We start from the raw sequence: 21496 nt of genomic DNA, 5'->3' as shown, positions 1-21496 counted from the left end.
GGAAAGAGAAGCAGAATAAAGGGTGTAAAGGTAGGAAGGTAGAAAGGCTAAAGTGCGTGTACTTCATTGTGAGAAGCATCAGGAACAAAGGTGATGAACTGAGAGCTTGGATACATACATGGAATGATGATGTAATTCATGTACTTGGCTGGCACCAGGGCAGGAATGGATTCTCAATATTCCTGGATTTCAGTGCTTTAAAAGGGATAGGGGAGGAGGGTTGGCATTACTGATCAGGGATACCATTACAGCTACAGAAAGGGTGGGTAATGTAGTAGGATCCTCTTTTGAGTCAGTATGGGTGGAAGTCAGGAACAGGAAGGGAGTAGTTACTCTATTGGGAGTATTCTATAGGCCCCCTGGTAGCAGCAGAGATACCAAGGAGCAGACTGGGAGGCAGATTTTGAAAAGGTGCAAAAATAACAGGGTTATTATCATAAGTGACTTTAACTTCCCTAATATTGATTGGCACCTGATTAGTTCCAATGGTTTAGACGGGGCAGAGTTTGTTAAGTATGTCCAGGACAGATTCCTGTCACAGTATGTTGACAGGCCGACTAGGGGGAATGCCATACTAGATCTAATATTAGGTAACGAACTGGATCAGGTCACAGATCTCTCAGTGGGTGAGCATCTGGGGGACAGTGACCACCACTCCCTGGCCTTCAGCATTATCATGGAAAAGGACAGAATCAGAGAGGACAGGAAAATTTTTAATTGGGGAAGGGAAAATAATGAGGCTATTAGGCTAGAACTTGTGGGTGTGAATTGGGATGATGTTTTTGAAGGGAAATATACTGTGAATATGTGATCGATGTTTAGAGATCTCTTGCAGGATGCTAGGGATAAATTTGTTCCAGTGAGGAAGATAAAGAATGGTAGGGTGAAGGAACCATGGGTGACAAGTGAGGTGGAAAATCTAGTCAGGTGGAAGAAGGCAGCATACATGACATTTAGGAAGCAAGGATCAGATGGGTCTATTGAGGAATATAGGGAAGCAAGAAAGGAGCTTAAGAAGGGGCTGAGAAGAGCAAGAAGGGGGCATGAAAAGGCCTTGGCGAGTAGGGTAAAGGAAAACCCCAAGGCATTCAATTATGTGAAGAACAAAAGGATAACAGGAGTGAAGGTAGCACTGATTAGAGATAAAGGTGGGAAGATGTGCCTGGAGGCTGTGGAAGTGAGTGAGGTCCTCAATGAATACTTTGGTATTCACCAATGAGAGGCAACTTGATGATGGTGAGGACAATATGAGTGAGGTTGATGTTCTGGAGCATGCTGATATTAAGGGAGAGGAGGTGTTGGAGTTGTTAAAATACATTAAGCCGGATAAGTCCCCAGGGCCTGACGGAATATTCCCCAGGCTGCTCCACGAGGTGAGGGAAGAGATTGCTGAGCCTCTGACTAGGATCTTTATGTCCTTGTCTACGTGAATGGTACAGGAGGATTGGAGGGAGGGGAATGTTGTCCCCTTGTTCAAAAAAGGTAGTAAGGATAGTCCGGGTAATTATAGACCAGTGAGCCTTGCGTCTGTGGTGGGAAAGCTGTTGGAAAAGATTCTTAGAGATAGGATCTATGGACATTTAGAGAATCATGGCTTGATCAGGGACAGTCAGCATGGCTTTGTGAAGGGCAGATCGTATCTAACAAGCCTGATAGAGTTCTTTGAGGAGGTGATGAGGCATACAGAGGAGGGTAGTGCAGTGGATGTGATCTACATGGATTTTAGTAAGGCATTTGACAAGGTTCCACACGGTAGGCTTATTCAAAAAGTCAGAAGGCATGGGATCCAGGGAAGTTTGGCCAGGTGGATTCAGAATTGGCTTCTCTGCAGAAGGCAGAGGGCCATGGTGGAGGGAGTACATTCAGATTGGAGGGTTGTGACTTGTGGTGTCCCACAAGGATCTGTTCTGGGACCTCTACTTTTCATGATTTTTTTATTAATGACCTGGATGTGGGGGTAGAAGGGTGGGTTGGCAAGTTTGCAGACGACACAAAGGTTGGTGGTGTTGTAGGTAGTGTAGAGTATTGTCAAAGATTGCAGAGAGACATTGATAGGTTGCAGAAGTGGGCTGAGAAGTGGCAGATGGAGTTCAAACCGGAGAAGTGTGAGGTGGTGCACTTTGGAAGGACAAACTCCAAGGCAGAGTACAAAATAAATGGCAGGATACTTGGTAGTGTGGAGGAGCAGAGGGATTTGGGGTTACATGTCCACAATCCCTGAAAGTTGCCTCACAGGTAGATAGGGTAGTTAAGAAAGCTTATGGGGTGTTATCTTTCATAAGTCGAGGGATAGAGTTTAAGAGTCGGGAGGTAATGATGCAGCTCTATAAAACTCTGGTTAGGCCACACTTGGAGTACTGTGTCCAGCTCTGGTCGCCTCACTATAGGAAGGATGTGGAAGCATTGGAAAGGGTACAGAGGAGATTTACCAGGATGCTACCTGGTTTAGAGAGTATGGATTATGATCAGAGATTAAGGGAGCTAGGGCTTCTCTCTTTTGGAGAGAAGGAAGATGAGAGGAGACATGATAGAGGTGTACAAGATAATAAGAGGAATAGATAGTGGATAGCCAACGCCTCCTCCCTGGGGCACCTCTGCTCAATACAAGGGGACATGACTTTAAGGTAAGGGGTGGGAAGTTCAAGGGGGATATTAGAGGAAGGTTTTTTACTCAGAGAGTGGTTGGTGCGTGGAATGCACTGAATGCGTGGAGTCAGTGGTGGAGGCAGATACACTAGTGAAGTTTAAGAGACTACTAGACAGGTATATGGAGGAATTTAAGGTGGGGGGGTTATATGGGAGGCAGGGTTTGAGGGTCGGCACAATAATGTGGGCCGAAGGGCCTGTACTGTGCTGTACTATTCTGTGTTCTATGTTCAATGACTGTAAGTGTCCAGGTCTTGAGGCAGCAAAACAGCCCTTCCACCATGCTTCACAGATGGGGTGAGGTTTTGGTGCTGGTGTGCTGTGCCTTATTTCTTCCAAACATAGCGGTATGTTTTTTCTGCCAAAAAGTTCAACTTTTGTCTCATTTGTCCACAGAACATTGTTCCAGAAGCATTGTGGAACATCCAGGTGGCCTTTTGCAAACTTAAGATGTGCAGCAATGTTTTTTTGGCAGTGGTTTCCTCTGGTGTTCTTCTCTGAACACCATTCTTGTTCAGTGTTTTTCTTGTGGTGGACACATGACCAGAGACATTTGTTCTAGGGATTTCTGCAGGTCTTCTGCTGTTACCCTTGGGTTCTGTTTCACCTCCTTCAGGATTGCACATTGTGCTCTTGGTGTGATCCCTGCAGGAAGCCTACTCCTAGGGAGAGTAGCAACAGTACTGAATTTCCTCCATTTGTAGACAATTTCTCTTATTGTGGATTGATGAACATTCAGGTCTTTAGAAATGCTTTTGTAGCCTTTTCCAGCTTCAAGCATCTCTACAATTCTTCTGAAGTCCTCAGAAAGTTGTTTTGATTGAGGTAAGGTGCATGTAAACAAATCTTTCTTGAGAAGAGTAGGCTCTGTCAGTACCCTGACTTTGTTGCCTTTATAGGGTAGGGCAACTCTACAACCCACACCTCCAATCTCATCTCATTGATTGCAACACCTGACTCCAAATAGCTTTTACGTACTTTTTTGAACCCAGACTATAAATGTTTAAATGGTGTACAGGTACTCAGTATGGACAAGAATAATTAAAATTGTTTTTGTGTTCGTAGTTTAGGCAGATTGTGCTTGTTGATTATTGTGACTTAGCTGAAGATCAGACAGCATTTTATGAGTAACTAATGCAGAAAACCAGCTAATTGCAAATGGTTCACAAATTTTTTCTTGTAACTGTGTGTGTGTGTGTGTGTGTGTGTGTGTATATATATATATATAATTTGCAATTTTTCAGTTCCCTGGAACCATTCCAGAATCAAGGGGTTCTTGAAAGATTACTAATAATGCCTCTGCAATCTATTCAATTACCCTTTTAGAACCCTGATGTGTCATATACCTTGTCTGGGTGACTTGTCTGCCTTCAGACTCCAGCTTCCTAACCAGCTTCTCCTTGATAATTGTGAATACACTCACTTCCGCTCCTACCACACTTGAATTTCTGGCATGCTATTGGTGTCTTCCACAGTGAAAACTCATGCAAAATACTTATTCAGTTCTTTAGCCATGTTTTGTCCCCATTACTTCCTCTTCAGTGTCATTTTCCAGATGTCCAATGTGCACTCTTGCATCTCTTTGGGGGCAACTCCTGTTTTTTTTTGTGGATTATTGTAAAGGAAAAGCATTTCAGGATGTATATTGTATACATTTCTCTGACATTTAATGTACCTTTGAAACCCTTTACTCTATACATGTCTGAAAATCATTTGGTATCCTCTTTATTGGCTAGTTTCTAGTTTACCTGCATATTTCAGCTTTACTCTCCTTGTTTTTATTTACCTTCTGTTGGTTTTTAAAGTTTCCTAACCTAGCTTCCCAGTGTTTTTTGCTAATATTGTATGCTCTCTTTTCCTTTCATGCTGTTTTCGCTTCCCTTATCAGCCACAGTTGCCTTATTTTCCCTGGCAACTTCTTGTTGTGATGGAATTCAGATTTCCTTTATCTGCATTTAAATGACATTGCTCGTCTTTTAGAATTGGCTGAGCATCAAGGCTGGGATGTTTGCCAATATGCAGATGTTGATTTGCTTATGCTAGCAGCTTTAGAGGGATTTGCTGAGACAATGTTAGTGGTAACTCTCCATGCTTTGAAGTGCTTTTGATAGCTTAAGTCCCAAAAGAGATTAAAATCAAGACATGCAAAAGCTGGAGGAATTCAGCCAGCCAGGCAGCATCTATGGAGGGAAATGAACAATCAATGTTTTGGCCCAAGGCCCCTCATCAGGACTGAGTTAACACGAAACGTCAACTCTTCATTTGCTTCCATAGATGTTACCTGACATGCTGAGTTCCTTCAGAAATTTGTGTTGTCTTAAGATTTCCAGCATCTGTAGAATCTTTCTTGCTGGGTTCAAGGACTTACAGTTCTCATATGGCCAAAGTCTGTTCTAGTTGATTTAAGGCAAAAGTAAATTTCGTAATTAAAATCGGTCTTGATTGAGAGGCATTTTCCCAAACAATGGAAAATGGATCATGGTCCGAGAGCCAGGAGATCTATGTGGGATAGATGAAGGGTACAAGATATGCAATGCTTCTCCTTTAATGGTTTTGCTTTCCACTGAAGCTGAGGTTTTCAGAATTTTCTGTTTTTTTTTCATGCCCACACTTTCTCATGTTACCAGCCATCCAAACACCATGCAAAAATTGAGGAAATTGCATCAACCTATGTAATTTCATATACAATGGCATAAAAGATTTTAAAACCTAATTATCTGCTAATTTTATAAAATTATTACTAAACCACAGATGTGCCTTTAATTAACTTTTCAATAAATGTTTATGCTTTGCATTTGATAATGTCTGCAAGCACTCTTTTCTGTTTTTTTATATACCTGGTGAAAGATGAACTATTTGCAAGTCTCTCTTATCTTATTAGCATCTGTTCAACATACCACATTGCACCCAAACTCAGAATGAATACTAAGTAGTAATGGCAGCATTTGAAGACCAACAATGCAGAAAATAATTATAAAAATGGAGATGTGAAAGAAAGTGAGGCAAAAATCAAAACAATTGTAACATACTATATAGCAGATTAAGAAATTTCAACATAAAATAAGGTAGCATGACCAATAGTAAGAAAATGTCTCAATAAAACAGTAAATAAAATGTGACAATATTTCGTCAAATGATTCTGTAGTGTTTTGAATGGCAAATCATGTACAGCAATGAAATGCCGCACCAATGAGTTGTTTTTTTGTCTCTCTCCATTTTTGTGGCTGTATTAAACCAAGGCAGGTAGAAAATTTGAGTCAGCACTTGGTACTGGTGTGACAGGGAACAGAGGATAACAATGGGATTACAGTGGATTCCAGTTAATTGGGCCATCAGTTAATGGGGCAGCTGCTTCTTGGGACAATTCAAAGACCAAAAACTGATCAGGAAAATAGCCGATTCCCTTTGTTTATTTTGGACACTATAGCACTTAAATGGGACAGGACAACATTGCTCGTTTCTAACTAGCATCTTGCACTTGTGTGGCTGTTAGACTGTGCTCAATGCTTACAGTGCAGAGTTTTTAAAATAGTGTCAGTTGTATGTGTAAACACGAGGAATGCTGCAGATGCTGGAAATTCAAGCAACACACATCAAAGTTGTTGGTGAACGCAGCAGGCCACGCAGCATCTCTAGGAAGAGGTACAGTCGACGTTTCAGGCTGAGACCCTACAAACACAGTACTCCAATCATCTAAAGCTTTACTTCCCAACCTTTTTAGCCCAATGCCCCTCTAAAGCACTTTCATACTTGCCAATATCCTCCTAAAGCACCTTCTTGTCTACACCCCTCTTGGGTACAATATACTTTCCCATGCCCCCATAGTGTAAAAACATGCCTACCATATGTTAACATGAGAAAAATGACGCTGCTTTAAATTTTTATTTGTCTTTAACCTAGTTTACACAGTTCCTGTGCACTGTACAGCAGCTTCAATATCAACATGATCCTTGAGCCTGATGGATTTTGGCAAGCGTTGAAATATCTGGCTTAAGTTGTGACTGCAAAAGCCTTAGGATCCTGTGCGTAACAATGTCCAAGCGGTTTCTGTTCTTTGTTGGTATGTGGCTCACTGCACTGAAGCCTTCAACAAGGTAGCAGGATGGAAATGCAATGAAGAGCAGTTTGGCTCTTCTCCCAAAGACGAGTAAATGTCATATGACAGTATAGCCACATACCACAAAAGCCACTATTTTTGGAAAAAGGTTTTTACTACTTCATATCCTAAATTTTGATAATGGCTTCTAGCAAGCTCTCTTCCTGTTCTTCCACCTTGCAAAGAATTGGGTTAATTACCCAGTCCATTCAAATCATTGAATCGATTCTGAAAATCCTTCTTCAGTGACTGCAGGTGTAAGCTGTACTCCTGCAAATCACCATCTGTAAAAGGAAGTGCCATACTTTCCATGCAGGGAAACAGAACATTCTTCTCCCAGCAACACATAAAATGCTGGAGGAAATCAGCAGGCCAGGCAGCATCTATTGGGGGGGGGGGGGAGAGTACATTTCTCCTGTTGACATTTTGGGCCAAATCCCCTTGGCAGTACTGGAGATAAAAAGCTGAGGAGTATATTTGAAAGGTGGGGGGAGGGGAGAGAGAAACGGCAAGTGATAGGTGAAACGGAGGGATGAAGCAATCAGCTAGGAAGTTGATCGGTGAAAGAGACAGAAGGCCATGGGAGAAGGAAGAAATGGGGGGGGGAGCACCAGAGGGAGGTGATGGGTGAGCAAGGAGATGACATGAGAGGGGACGGGGGTGGGGAGGTGGGTGGAGGCATTACTGGAAGTTTAAGAAATCTATGTTCATGCCATCAGGTTACCCAAAGAGAATATAAGGAGTTGTTCCTCCAACCTAAGTGTGGCCTTGTCTCAAAAGTGGAGGAGGCCATGGATGGACATATCGGAATAGGAATGGGAAGTGGAATGAAAATGGGTGGCCTCTGGGAGATCCTGCTTGTCCTGGCAGATAGAGCGTAGGTGCTTGGAGAAACTGTCTCCCAGTCTATGTTTGGTCTCACTGATATACAAAAGGCCACATTGGGTTAGCCTCCAACCTGATAGCACGAACATTGATTTCTCAAACTTCTAGTAATGCCTCCACCCCTGCTTCGCCATTTCCCATCCCCTTGCCCCTCTCTCATGTCTCCTTGCCCGTCCATCACCTCCCTCTGGTGCTCCTTACCCTCTTTTTTCTTTCTTCCATGGCCTTCTGTCTCTTTCACCAATCAACTTCCTAGCTCTTCGCTTCATCCCTCCCCCTCCAAGCTTCAGCTATCGCCTTGCATTTCTCTCTCCCCTCCCCCAGCTTTCAAATCTACTCCTCAGCTTTTTTCTCTCCAGTCCTGCTGAAGGGTTTCAGCCTGAAACGTCAACTGTATTTTTTCTTTCCATAGATGCTGCCTGGCCTGCGGAGCTCCTCCAGCATTTTGTGTGTGTTGCTTGGACTTTCAGCATCTGCATATTTTCTCTTGTTTGTAACATTCTTCTCCTAATTTTTTTTTTACATATTTCCAATTTTCTAATAAAAGTGGACGCTGCATTTTTGCCTGCATTAAACTGCATTTCTCTCCCTGCAGTTTCATATTTAGAATGTTCACTTTGTCAGACAGATCAGCTAGGAATGCCACATCTCCATGTAGAAGTTCAATCTTGTGTCCCAAGTTCTTGTTGACTTTAAGCAAAAAATTCAACCACAGGGGTCAAAAAAGTCAAAGAAATGTTTTAAACAGCAGCCTTTTGCCAGCCAATGCATTTCAGTGTGAAGAAGCAAGTAATCGTGACATAACTGGTGAAATATTCTGCTTTTAGCGGATGAGCTTTACAAGAGTCATGCTTGAACAAAGTCACTAGCTGAAGTTTTTGACTGAGATGTTGACAATAAATTTCTCAATGGATTGCAAACAGACTTAGCATTTTTTTTAAATAAATGCCATTAAACTAGCATGGTGACCTGTTGTATATGGTGCTTCATCTGATGCAGAAGAAATCGTGTTCCTATTGGGACTACTTTTGTTCTCAATATACATTTTCAGCTCGTAATAGATTGATTCTCCATTGATTTGTTTTTATAAGAATTCCTCTTAAACTTCTCCTTTTTTGATAAACCATACATCTGCCGTTAGCAATGCCTTGTTGCCTTGTTGCGGGGTGACTTGGATAGGTTGGGTGAGTGGGCAAATTCATGGCAGATGCAATTTAATGTGGATAAATGTGAAGTTATCCACTTTGGTGGCAAAAATAGGAAAACAGATTATTATCTGAATGGTGGCCAATTAGGAAAAGGGGAGGTGCAACGAGACCTGGGTGTCATTATACACCAGTCATTGAAAGTGGGCATGCAGGTACAGCAGGCGGTGAAAAAGGCGAATGGTATGCTGGCATTTATAGCGAGAGGATTCGAGTACAGGAGCAGGGAGGTACTACTGCAGTTGTACAAGGCCTTGGTGAGACCACACCTGCAGTATTGTGTGCAGTTTTGGTCCCCTAATCTGAGGAAAGACATCTTTGCCATAGAGGGAGTACAAAGAAGGTTCACCAGATTGATTCCTGGGATGGCAGGACTTTCATATGAAGAAAGACTGGATGAACTGGGCTTGTACTCGTTGGAATTTAGAAGATTGAGGGGGGATCTGATTGAAACGTATAAGATCCTAAAGGGATTGGCCAGGCTAGATGCAGGAAGATTGTTCCCGATGTTGGGGAAGTCCAGAACGAGGGGCCACCGTTTGAGGATAGAGGGGAAGCCTTTTAGGACCGAGATTAGGAAAAACTTCTTCACACAGAGTGGTGAATCTGTGGAATTCTCTGCCACAGGAAACTGTTGAGGCCAGTTCATTGGCTATATTTAAGAGGGAGTTAGATATGGCCCTTGTGGCTACGGGGGTCAGGGGGTTTGGAGGGAAGGCTGGGGCGGGGTTCTGAGTTGGATGATCAGCCATGATCATAATAAATGGCGGTGCAGGCTCGAAGGGCCGAATGGCCTACTCCTGCACCTATTTTCTATGTTTCTATGTTTCTATGTCTCACAGTTGACTCATCTAGGTATATACAAAATTCTTTTTTTTTGTAGCTCTATGCATAGTTGATATTCTGTCTCACTCATTTCAACAATATGATGAGCTGCAGAGTTATTGCTCAGAGGAATTGATTTTGAAATATTGGTATCCATTTTGAGAACAGTGGTGAGCATTTCTGATACAGCAGGCATTATTAATCTTTCACCATTGTATCAGATTTTCCTCACTTTGCTATCATTTTTGAAATATTTTAAGAAGCAATAAGCCCAACATCAAGGTCATTTTTAGCTTTCTTGGCAAATGAGTTGAGCACACATTTTTCAAACACTTCTTTCATCTTCTGGAACTGAGTAATACCATGACTAGCCTTTTCAGGGTGTCGAATTCAAGGCTTCACCGCCTTGAGACTTTGATTGTATCATGCATATTTATCCATCATTGATGGAGCTGAATTAAAATAAAAAATTAACACAAACTGGAAATGCCTATCAGATGTTGATGGCGGCAGCGCATTGACACTGACTGAATGATGGTAGCAGCATACAAAGGAATGGTGAGGCAAAGATTAAAACAATCACAACAGTGAAAATTATATTGACAAGGATTCAGATTGGAATCTGAATGTTAATCAGGACAGAGCTGGTGTTCAGCAAACTATCTTCATATTTTTCAGTTAGTGCAATTCACGCAATGGCTCATGGTCTCTTACTACCCTCCCCCCTCCCCATGACATCTATTTCCCCTACTGCCCCCTTATGGCATGTAACCACCCTTGGGAGTGGTATCACCCCATTGGGAATCACTCTTCTAAAGCATGTAGGAAAGCAGTCCATTAGCTGCACCAGGTGTCTGTGCTGATTTTGTTGATTTTCAGTCAATCAAAAGAACAAGCCAGGCACACTGAATTTCAGTCGATAACTATTAGTTTTAGAGTACTATAGTACTATTGGTAATGTTCTAATTTATTTTGTGTTCATTTAAGTATTTGTTATTCAGTTAAATGTCTTTTCTACCTTTAACTACTTCCATGAAACTTTGGCTAATTGGGCCAACCACTTAATTGGGCCTGATGTGTTCCAATTACCCAGAATCCACTATCTTTTGAATGGGTTGAAGTATTAAACAAAGTCTGGCCAGGTCTAGGTTTTGCTGGTAAGGTCTACATTAAGTGCCCATGCCTAAGTGTCCTTTGAACCACTTCAGTTTTCCTGATGCTATTAAGCAGGAATTTCAGGAGTTAGACCCAATGATGATGAAGGATCTGCACCAGATGTATTTCCAAATGAGGATGGATGACCTGCAGGGGAACATACAGGTAATGATGTTCCTTATTGGTTGTGGGTTTTAGCAGGTAATGCTAGAGCAGTATAGAAGAGTAACTACAGTGTTCATTATATATGGTACATGTTGAAGCACTTGTGTGTTGATGATTGAGGGAATTAATGTTTTGAATAATTTGAGTGTGTGTCAAGTAGGCTGCTTTGTACTGGGTAGTATCAAGTTTTGAGAGTTATTGTCCTTGCACTCACATGCAAATTGGGATAATTCCAGATGAGTTGAGGGTAGAAAGCCTTTAGCTATCAGAAGGAAGCACTTGCCATATTTATACTGCTGGTTCAGTTGAGTTTCCAATTGGTGTTGAAACCCCTAAACTGATGATGGGGGAATTTGGTGATGGTAGTGTAATTGAAGATTGAGGCTAGATGATTGTTCTTTGTTTGTGTCATTGCATAGTATTTTTCTGACACAAATGTTATTTGATACTTGTTGGTCTCTGCCTGCAAGGTATCCAGATCTTATTGCACACAAGTATGGATTGCATCATTAGCTGAGGAGTTAAAAATGGAATTAAAAATTGTGAAGTTGTCAGGGAACATACTCACTTAGCAATGCCTGATGAGAGGAAGGTCATTGAGGTTGGGCCTTGGATACTGCTCTAAGGAATGCCCGAGACAATGTCCTGGGCCTGGGGGATTATTTACCTCCAGCATTCACAAACTCAAAGATCCTTTGTGACAAGTACAACTCCAATCAAGACTGAGGTTGAGTGTGCCTAGCAAACACCACATTGGGTAGGTTAATTGTGAATAAGTGCCAGTTGATAACATTTAGACATGATAGATTTCATTATTTAACGATGATTGATGATTTAAAAGTAGACAGATGGCGTGACAACTACCTTGAATGGACTTCTTTTTGTGACTAGAATGTAACTGCTGCACTACCATTGTTGCCATTATGTTTTCCCAACATTATCCTCGGTTTCACCACTGACCAGGATCCACACACAATAATACCCCGACTATACTACTTGGATATTCTTAAGTGAATGATTACTGCCTGACTCCCCCAAACCTTTCCACTAGCAAGAAGTAATTCAAAGAGTGTGGCAATACAATCTCATTGCTTCAGTGAGATTGAATGTCATTAAGCTGCACTCATTTAACGCAAGCTCTTGCTGGGTAGCATTTCCACACCACAGCATCTGCTTGGTCATTCCCTGTACCAACAGCAGACAACGATCACAGTATATGCCATCTATAAAATGTTTATCAATCACTTACCTAAGCTACTCTAATAGCACCCCCCAACATCTGCAAGTGTACCATCAAGAACAACAAGGGCTCGCTGATGCACAGTATAGATTGCACCAGGACAATTTGACTTCAGATTTCATGATACAAATAAGACCACAAGATATAAGCAGAATTAGGCTTTTTGTTTTGTCAATCCATTTTTCCCCTCAGCCCCAATCTCCTGCTTTCTCCCTGCATCGCTTCATGCCCTGTCTAATCAAGAATCTATCAACCTCTGACTTAAATATACCCAATGAATTGGCCTTCGCAGCTACCTGTGGCAACAAATTCCAGATTCTCTCCGGCTAAAGAAATTCCCCCACATCTCCATTCTTAATGGATGGCCCTCCATTCTGTGGCTGTCCTCTGGTTTTAGACTCCGCGACCATAGGGGACATCCTCTCCACGTCCGCTCTATCGAGGCCTTTCAACATTTGATAGCTTTCAGTGAGCTCACCCCTCATTCTTCTGAATTCCAGTGAGTAGAGGCCCAGAGCCAACAATTGCTCTTCATATGACGAGCTTTTCAATCCCAAAATCATTTCTGTAAACCTCCTTTGAATACTCTCCAATGACAGCACATCCTTTCTTAGATAGGAGGCCAAAAAACTGCTCTGAATACTCCAAGTGCGGCTTCACCAGTGCTTTATAAAGCCTCAATATTACATCTGTGCTTTTATGTTCCAGTCTTTTTGAAATAAATACTAACATTGTATTTGCCTTCTGCTCCACTGACTCAAGCTGAAAATTAACCTTATGGACTCCTGCACAAGGACTCCCAAGCCCCTCTGCACCTCAGGTTTTCATACACTTCCTGACGCTGTATTCCATCTGACACTTCTTTGCCCATGCTCCTAATCACAAGTCCTTCTGCAGCGCCTCTACTTCCACCAAATTGCCTGCCCCTCTACCTATCTTTGTCTTGTACACAAATGTTGCCACAAATCCCTCAATTCTGCCATCCAAGTCATTGACATAATATAAAAAGCAGTCCCAATACAGATCCCTGTGGAACATCACTAGTCACTGGCAGCCAACCAGAAAAAGGCTCCCTTTATTCCTAATCTTTGCCTTCTGCCAATCCATCAATGTCTTCCATGGGCATAGGCTCCTAATTTGTTAAGCAGGCTCATGTGTGACACCTTGTCAACGGTGTTCTGAAAATCCAAGTACACAACACCCATCAGGTCTCTCGTCTATTCTGCTTGCTATGTCTTCAAAGAATTCCAACAGATTAGTCAGGCAAGATATTTCCCTTGAGGAAACCATGCTAAGTACGGCCTATTTTATCCTCTGCCTCCAAGTACCCCGAAATCACATCCTTAATAATCAACTCCAACATCTTCCCAACCACTGAGGTCAGACTAACTGGCCTATAATTTCCTTTCTTCTGCCTCTTTCCCTTCTTGAAGAGTGGAGTGACATTTGGAATTTTCCATTTCTTTGGGAGCATGCCAGAATCAATTGGTTCTTAAAAGATCATTATTTGTGCCTACACAATCTCTTCAGGCACCTCATTCAGTACACTAGGGTATTTACCATCTGACTGATCTACCTTCAGCCCTTTCAGTTTCCCAAGAAATTTCTCCCTAACTTTACCAACTTCACACACTTCTGCCCCCCAACACTCTTTGAACTTCTGGCATACTGTTGTGTCTTCCAGTGAAGACGAATGCAAAATAATTATTCAGCTCATCTGCCATTTCCTTGTTCCCCATTACTACCTCTCCATGACTTTCCAGCAGTCTGATATCTACACTCGCCTCTTTTACACTTTGTATCCAAATAAGCTTTTGGTATCCGCCTTCAATATTATTGGCTAGCTTACCTTCGTATTCCATCTTTTTCTTAATGACGTTCTTAGTTGCCTTCTGTGGTTTTTAAAATGTTTCCAACCCTCTAACTTCCCACTATTTTTTGCCCAATTATATGTCCTCTCTTTGGCTTTAATGTTGGTTTGACTTCTCTTGCTAGCAACGGTTGTGTCATCCTGACTTGCCTTTAGAATACTTCTTCCACTTTGGGATGCAAATACAGGCAAAAGAACCAAATTTGAGTGAGGACATGGGTGTGATATCTGACTGACTGTGGCACGAAGAACTGTACACTAATGGTGAAAATAGCAGCGATTGGAATCATACCTTGCTTAAAGGAAAATGTTGTGAAAATTGAGGTCGATTGTTTCCACACCATTATCATTGTAGGATTTCCTTTAGGCAGTGTCATCAACAGCCATCCTTCCACTATAAGGTCAGAAGTGGATGCGTTCTCTGGTGAATTTTGGCGACACCCATCTTATGGCCATTTGGGTTATGGAATTCATAAATCACAATCCAAAAATCTGAGAAATGGAATAAAGTCTGTTCTTACAGAATATGAGGAGAATGAAAAAAACAATTTGATTGCTTTCATTTTTTCTCCAACTCATTTCTTGATGTGTGTGTGAGAGTGATTTCTTTCTTCTAAGACTTTTCTATATTATTTAGTACTCAAGCTATATGAAATAGGCCAGCAAGTTTCAGGACAAATAGTAAATCCACATAAATACCACTTGCTTGTTATGAGTTACGTCATTAAACTATCTTACACTTTTAAACACCTACATCAAGTATATGTATGTCTCAGTTCAAACTAAAGGCTAGAAGGTGATAAGCATCTGCAATTCACTTGGGTCTCCTTTGCGACTGTTGGCCACTTAAGAGATGGTCTTGTTAGTTTCCAAGCAAACCTCATTAGTGTGTCCCCCTAATGTGAAACAGCATCCTTATTGTTAAGAGTAAAACATCCGAGAGTAATACACAAGACCATAAGACAAAGGAGCAGAAGTAGGCCATTTGGCCCATCGAGTCTGCTTCGCCATTTTATCATGAGCTGATCCATTTTCTCCTATTTAGTCCCACTCCCCAGCCTTCTCACCATAACCTTTGATGCCCTGGCTACTCAAGATGCCTATCAATCTCTGCCTTAAATACACCAAATGACTTGGCCTCCACTGCTGCCCATGGCAACAAATTCCATAGATTCACCACTCTCTGACTAAAAAGTTTCTTCGCATCTCTGTTCTGAATGGGCACCCTTCAATCCTTAAGTCATGCCCTCTCGTACTAGACTCCCCCATAATGGGAAACAACTTTGCCACATCCACTCTGTCCATGCCTTTTAACTTTCGAAATGTTTCTATGAGGTCCCCCCTCATTCTTCTAAACTCCAAGGAATACAGTCCAAGAGCGGACAAACGTTCCTCAAATGTTAACCCTCTCATTCCTGGAATCATTCTAGTGAATCTTCTCTGTAACCTCTCCAATGTCAGCACATCCTTTCTTAAATAAGGAGACCAAAACTGCCCACAGTACTCCAAGTGAGGTCTCACCAGCGCCTTATAGAGCCTCAATATCACATCCCTGCTCCTATACTCTATTCCTCTAGAAATGAATGCCAACATTGCATTCGCCTTCTTCACTACTGACTCAACCTGGAGGTTAACTTTAAGGGAATCCTGTACGAGGACTCCCAAGTCCCGTTGCATCTCAGAACTTTGAACTCTTTCCCCATTTAAATAATAGTCTGCCCGTTTATTTTTTCTGCCAAAGTGCATAACCATACACTTTCCAACATTGTACTTCATTTGCCACTTCTCTGCCGATTCTTCCAATCTATCCAAGTCTCTCTGCAGACTCTCCGTTTCCTCAGCACTACCGGCCCCTCCACCTATCTTCGTATTGTCAGCAATCTTAGCCACAAAACCACCTATTCCATAATCCAAATCGTTGATGTACAATGTAAAAAGAAGCGGCCCCAACACTGATCCCTGTGGAACACCACTGGTAACTGGCAGCCAACTAGAATAGGATCCCATTATTCCCATTCTCTGTTTCCTGCCAATCAGCCAATGCTCTATCCACGTATGTAACTTCCCCGTAATTCCATGGGCTCTTATCTTGTTAAGTAGCCTCTTGTGTGGCACCTTGTCAAAGGTCTTCTGAAAATCCAAATATACAACATCCACTGCGTCTCCCTTGTCTAGCCTACTGGTAATTTCCTCAAAAAATTGTAATAGGTTTGTCAGGCAGGATTTTCCTTTAAGGAATCCATGCTGAGTTCTGCCTATCTTGTCATATGCCTCCAGGTACTCTGTAACCTCATCCTTGACAATCGACTCCAACTTCCCAACCACCGATGTCAAGCTAACAGGTCTATAATTTCCTTTTTGCTTCCTTGCCCCCTTCTTAAATAGCGGAGTGACATTTGCAATCTTCCAGTCCTCCAGAACCATGCCAGAATCTATCGACTTTTGAAAGATCATCACTAATGCCTCCACAATTTCCACAGCTACTTCCTTCAGAACACGAGGGTGCATTCCATCTGGTCCAGGAGATTTATCTACCTTTAGCCTATTCAGCTTCCTGAGTACTTTCTCTGTCGTAATTGTGACTGCGCACACTTCTCTTCCCTGCCACCCTTGAGTGTCTGGTATACTGCTGATGTCTTCCTCAGTGAAGACTGATGCAAAATGCAAAATACTCGTTCCATTATAATCTCCCATTATAACATGGGATCCACTGGGAAATAGGATTTTGCATTATGGAAAATCACAATATGGATGGTTTTCTAGGAATATAGCTCCACTGAACTGTGGGGGTCATCTGCTAATAATCATTTCCTCAGCAAATGAAGCAGTTCACAGCAAAATAGAGCAACACTTGAGCAATATGCTGATATAGGCTGTTAAACAGAACGTAACATTCATACTACCAAGCTGTCGTATGATGGCCATCTCTAAGGATGGTCCATCAACATCCTGAGAGGATTACAATGAACCTTATTTTTAACAGGATCAGTCACAGAAACTGATGGCAAATATCTCACCTCATGAAATGTTAAAGGCACAAGTCAGGAGTGTAACATGATATCCCTTGGTTACCTTATGAGTAACTTGTGCCAACAGTGAAGTTCCATACTACCTAGGACAAAGCAACTCAGTTGATTGACATCTTATTCACTGCATAAACATTTCTGAATGCTGCGACTAGCACACACCATCAATTGGAAGCAGGTTGTTGGTTGTTTATTTGTGTTGAGTCTAGATCCTGAAATGGTGCCCAAAAAGCACTGAGGAAGTGCCATCATGACAATTGCACCATTTCAAGATGCTCGGTCACCACCACCTTATCAAGGGCAATAAATGATAGTAAACTCTTGCTTTGTGAAATAAGACCAATAAATGTAAACATTTGTAAATGTAAACACAAAAACAAAAAATGTAAACAAATGCATTGACAAATCTCTATAGAGGCACAGTGAAGAGTATCCTAGCTATGTCATGATATGTAATGGGAACACCAATGCCCACAAATGGAAAAGGCTACAGGAAATGGTGGATACAGATTACATGTCCTCCCCACTGAGTATATTTACATGGAACACTACCAGAAGAAAGTATCAAAGACCCCCACAATCCAAGCCATGCCCTCTTCTGACTAGTACCATCAGCAGGAGGTAAAAGCTTGGGTCTTGCACCACCAGGTTAAGGAACAGTTATTACCCTGCAACTATTAGACTCCTGAACTGGTAATAATAACTTCATTCACCATTACTTTGAACTGATTCTATGACCTACAGACTCATTTTCAACAACTCCTCATAACTTTTGATCTCAGTATTATTTTTATTTCCAGTTTGTTGTCTTTTGCACATCAATTGTTTGTCCGTCATTGTTTATGTATTTTTTCTTGTAAAATACTATTATATCTTTTTCCCCTGTAAATTCCTCCAAAGAAAATGAATCTCAGCAGTATATGGTAGCATACAGTATATGTACTTTGACAATAAATTTACCTTATTAGAAGTCATGAGATTGACATTTAATTTGAAAAACTGCACCAAATTCTTGTAATTATATATCAAAATATTTCAAATTAACAATGGGGACGAGAGAGGTTCCGGAGGATTGGAGGGTTGCGGATGTTGTTCCTTTATTCAAGAAAGGGAGTAGAGAAAGCCCAGGAAATTATAGACCAGTGAGTCTTACTTCAGTGGTTGGTAAGTTGATGGAGAAGATCCTGAGAGGCAGGATTTATGAACATTTGGAGAGGTATAGTATGATTAGGAATAGTCAGCATGCCTTTGTGAAAGGCAGGTCGTGCCTTCGAGCCTGATTGAATTTTTGGGGGATATGACCAAACACATTGATGAAGGAAGAGCAGTAGATGTATATGGATTTCAGCAAGGCATTTGATAAGGTACCCCATGCAAGGCTTATTGAGAAAGAAAGGAGGCATGGGATCAAAGGGGACATTGCTTTGTGGATCCAGAACTGGCTTGCCAACAGAAGGCAAGGAGTGGTTGTAGGCGAGTTATTTTCTGCATGGAGGTCGGTGACCAGTGGTGTGCCTCAGGGATCTGTTCTGGGACCCTTACTCTTCAAGATTTTTATAAATGACCTGGATGAGGAAGTGGAGGGATGGGTAAGTTTGCTGTTGACACAAAGGTTGGAGCTGTTTTGGATAGTGTGGAGGGTTGTCAGAGGTTACAGCAGGGCATCGATAGGATGCAAAACTGGGCTGAGAAGTGGCAGATGGAGTTCAACCCAGATAAGGTGTGAGGTGGTTCATTTTAGTAGGTCAAATATGATGGCAGAATATAGTATTAATGATAAGACTCCCAGCAGTGTGGAGGATCAGAGGGATCTTGGGGTCTGAGTCCAAAGGACACTCAAAGCTGCAACACAGGTTGACTCTGTGGTTAAGAAGGCATACGGTGTATTGGCCTTTATCAATCGTGGAATTGAATTTAGGAGCCGAGAGGTAATGTTGCAGCCATATAGGACACTGGTCAGACCCCATTTGGAGTACTGTGCTCACTTCTGGTTGCCTCACTACAGGAAGGATGCAGAGGAGATTTACAATGATGTTGCCTGGATTGGGGAGCATGCCTTATGAGAATAGGTTGAGTGAACTCGGCCTTTTCTCCTTGGAGTGACAGAGGATGAAAGGTGACCTGATAGAGGTATAAGATGATGAGAGGCATTGATCATGTGGATAGTCAGAGGCTTTTTCCCAGGGCTGAAATGGCTATCATGAGGGCACAATTTTAAGGTGCTTGTAAGTAGGTACAGAGGAGATGTTGGGATGTCTTTTTTTAATGCAGAGTGATAAGTGCGTGGAGTGGTGGAGGCAGATATGATAGGGTCTTTTAAGAGACTCCTGGATAGGTACATGGAGCTTAAGAGAAATGGAGGGCTATGAGTAACCCTAGGTAATTTCTATAGTAGGGACATGTTTGGCACAACTTTGTGGGTTGAAAGGCCTCTATTGTGCTGTAGGCTTTCTATGTTTCTAAAGGAGAGGTAGAGGAACAAAAAAAAATTAATGAAAAATGATTAGTACTTAGCATCTGGTAGCTGAAAGTAGGTTGGAAAGATAGAGGGATGGATGTATCTTGTTTCACAATGGCCAATGTGATTCCTTTTAGTGTTCTTTTGTTCTTTTACATTATATTTGCGCATCACTTCTTTTCAAATTCAGGGCTGATCGTGAGTCAGAGTTCAGAAAATGCAGATGGTCAAGGGTTGTCAGGCCAAAGGTTGAATACTGGAATACGTACCGGACAACTTGCTCAGTGAAGGAAGTTGGTCCACAAACACACACGAGGCTTTTTCCCTCTTCAGTTCGCCTTGCCACAAGTTCCGAACAGAGAGACATTTCAATCTTGCCCCGTTTTCCTGTCCATTCAGAGTGAGGCTCTGATAGAATATATTCAACCTGAAACCTAAACAGACAAAACTATTAAAATTTTCTCTTAATATCTTGCTGGTGGTATAGAAATTGTATCAACTTCTCACTTTAAAATCACAGTGAGAAGTCATTACAATTTTTCTGAACTTGGAAGTAGGTATAGAGGAGATGTCGGGTAAGTTTTTACTGGTGAGTGCATGGAATGGGCTGCTGGTGGTGGAGGTGGATACGATAGGTCTTTTAAGAGACTCCTGGACAGGTCGATGGAGCTCAGAAAAATAGAGGGCTATGGGTAACCCTAAGTAATTTCTAAGGTAAGGATATGTTCGGCACAGCTTTGCTGTGGGTTTTCTACGTTTCTATCAGATCTCCCCTCAGCCTCTGGCACTCCAGAGAAAACAACACATGTTTATTCAGCCTCTCGTCCTCTAAACTAGGCAGCATCCTGGTAAGTCTCTTCCGTACCTTCCCCAAAGCCTCAACATCCTTCCTATAGTGGGTGACCAGAACTGTATGCAATACTCCTCTTGACTTTTGAACTCTATTCCATAAGCCTTCTTAACCACCTTATCGATCTGAGTAGCCACTTACAAGGAGCTATGAACTTGGATCCGAAGATCTCTCTGCTCAGCAACACCGTTAAGGATCTTGTCCTTAATAGTGTACTGTATATTTGCATTTGCCTTCCCAAGGTGCAACGCCTCACATTTATTGGGGTAAACTCCATCTGCCATTTTTCTCTCTCCATATCTACAACTAGTGTATATCATGCTGTACTTTTTTGCCAGTCTTCTACACTATACAGGTCCACCAATCTTGTACACTATCCACATCTCCACCAGTCTAGGAATGATCGGCAAACTTACTAACCCACCCATCTACATTTTCATCCAGGTAATTTATATACATCACAAACAGTAGAGATCCCAGCACAGATCCCTGCAGAACACCACTCCCAGCTCAAATAAGTCCCTTCAACCATTCCCCTCTATCTTCTATGCGCAAACCAGTTCAGAATCCAGACAGCCGATTCACTGCGGCCCCCATGCATCTTAATCTTCTGGATTAGCCTCCCATCAGGAACTTTGTCTACATGGATCTTAGTAAGGCATTTGACAATATCCATTCCCTTACCCTCATCACTTTGTCAAAAAATACAATTAAATTGGTAAAGCATAATCTGCAATGCAGAAAGCCAGGCTAGCTCTCCCTAATTAGGCCACAAGTTTCAAAATGCTCATTTTCCTATCCCTAATAATTTTTTCCAGCATTTTCCCTACAACTGATGTGAGACTCAAAGGATAATATAGTTCCCAGGATTTTCCCTTGTTTCCCTCTTAAATAGAGGTACAACATTAGCCACTCGTCAGTCCTCCTGGATCTCGCCTGTAGCTAGAGAGGACATGAAATACTGGTCAAGGGCCCGGCCATATCATCTTCAGCCTCTTTCAATAATTTGGGGTAAATCTCATCAGGCCCTGGAGACTTATCCACCTTAATACTCATTAGGAGGTCCAACATTTCC

General features: G+C 42.0%; 1 protein-coding gene and 1 long non-coding RNA gene across 2 annotated transcripts in view; one reads left to right on the top strand and one right to left on the bottom strand.

Annotated features, from left to right (window-relative positions):
• The window catches only part of LOC134342322 (cytochrome b5 reductase 4), a 150192-nt gene that overhangs the window by 6595 nt on the left and 122101 nt on the right, over positions 1–21496 (bottom strand). The window contains 1 exon segment of the mRNA XM_063040309.1: positions 19841–20005. Within this exon segment, the coding sequence (XP_062896379.1) occupies positions 19841–20005 (165 nt within the window).
• The window catches only part of LOC134342324 (uncharacterized), a 115265-nt gene that overhangs the window by 83500 nt on the left and 10269 nt on the right, over positions 1–21496 (top strand). The window lies entirely within an intron of this gene.

Source organism: Mobula hypostoma, chromosome 2 (assembly GCF_963921235.1).
Source record: "Mobula hypostoma chromosome 2, sMobHyp1.1, whole genome shotgun sequence".
Taxonomy (NCBI): Eukaryota; Metazoa; Chordata; class Chondrichthyes; order Myliobatiformes; family Myliobatidae; genus Mobula; species Mobula hypostoma.
Note: the sequence above shows the minus strand (reverse complement) of the source record. Positions and strands in the feature narration are given on the sequence as shown.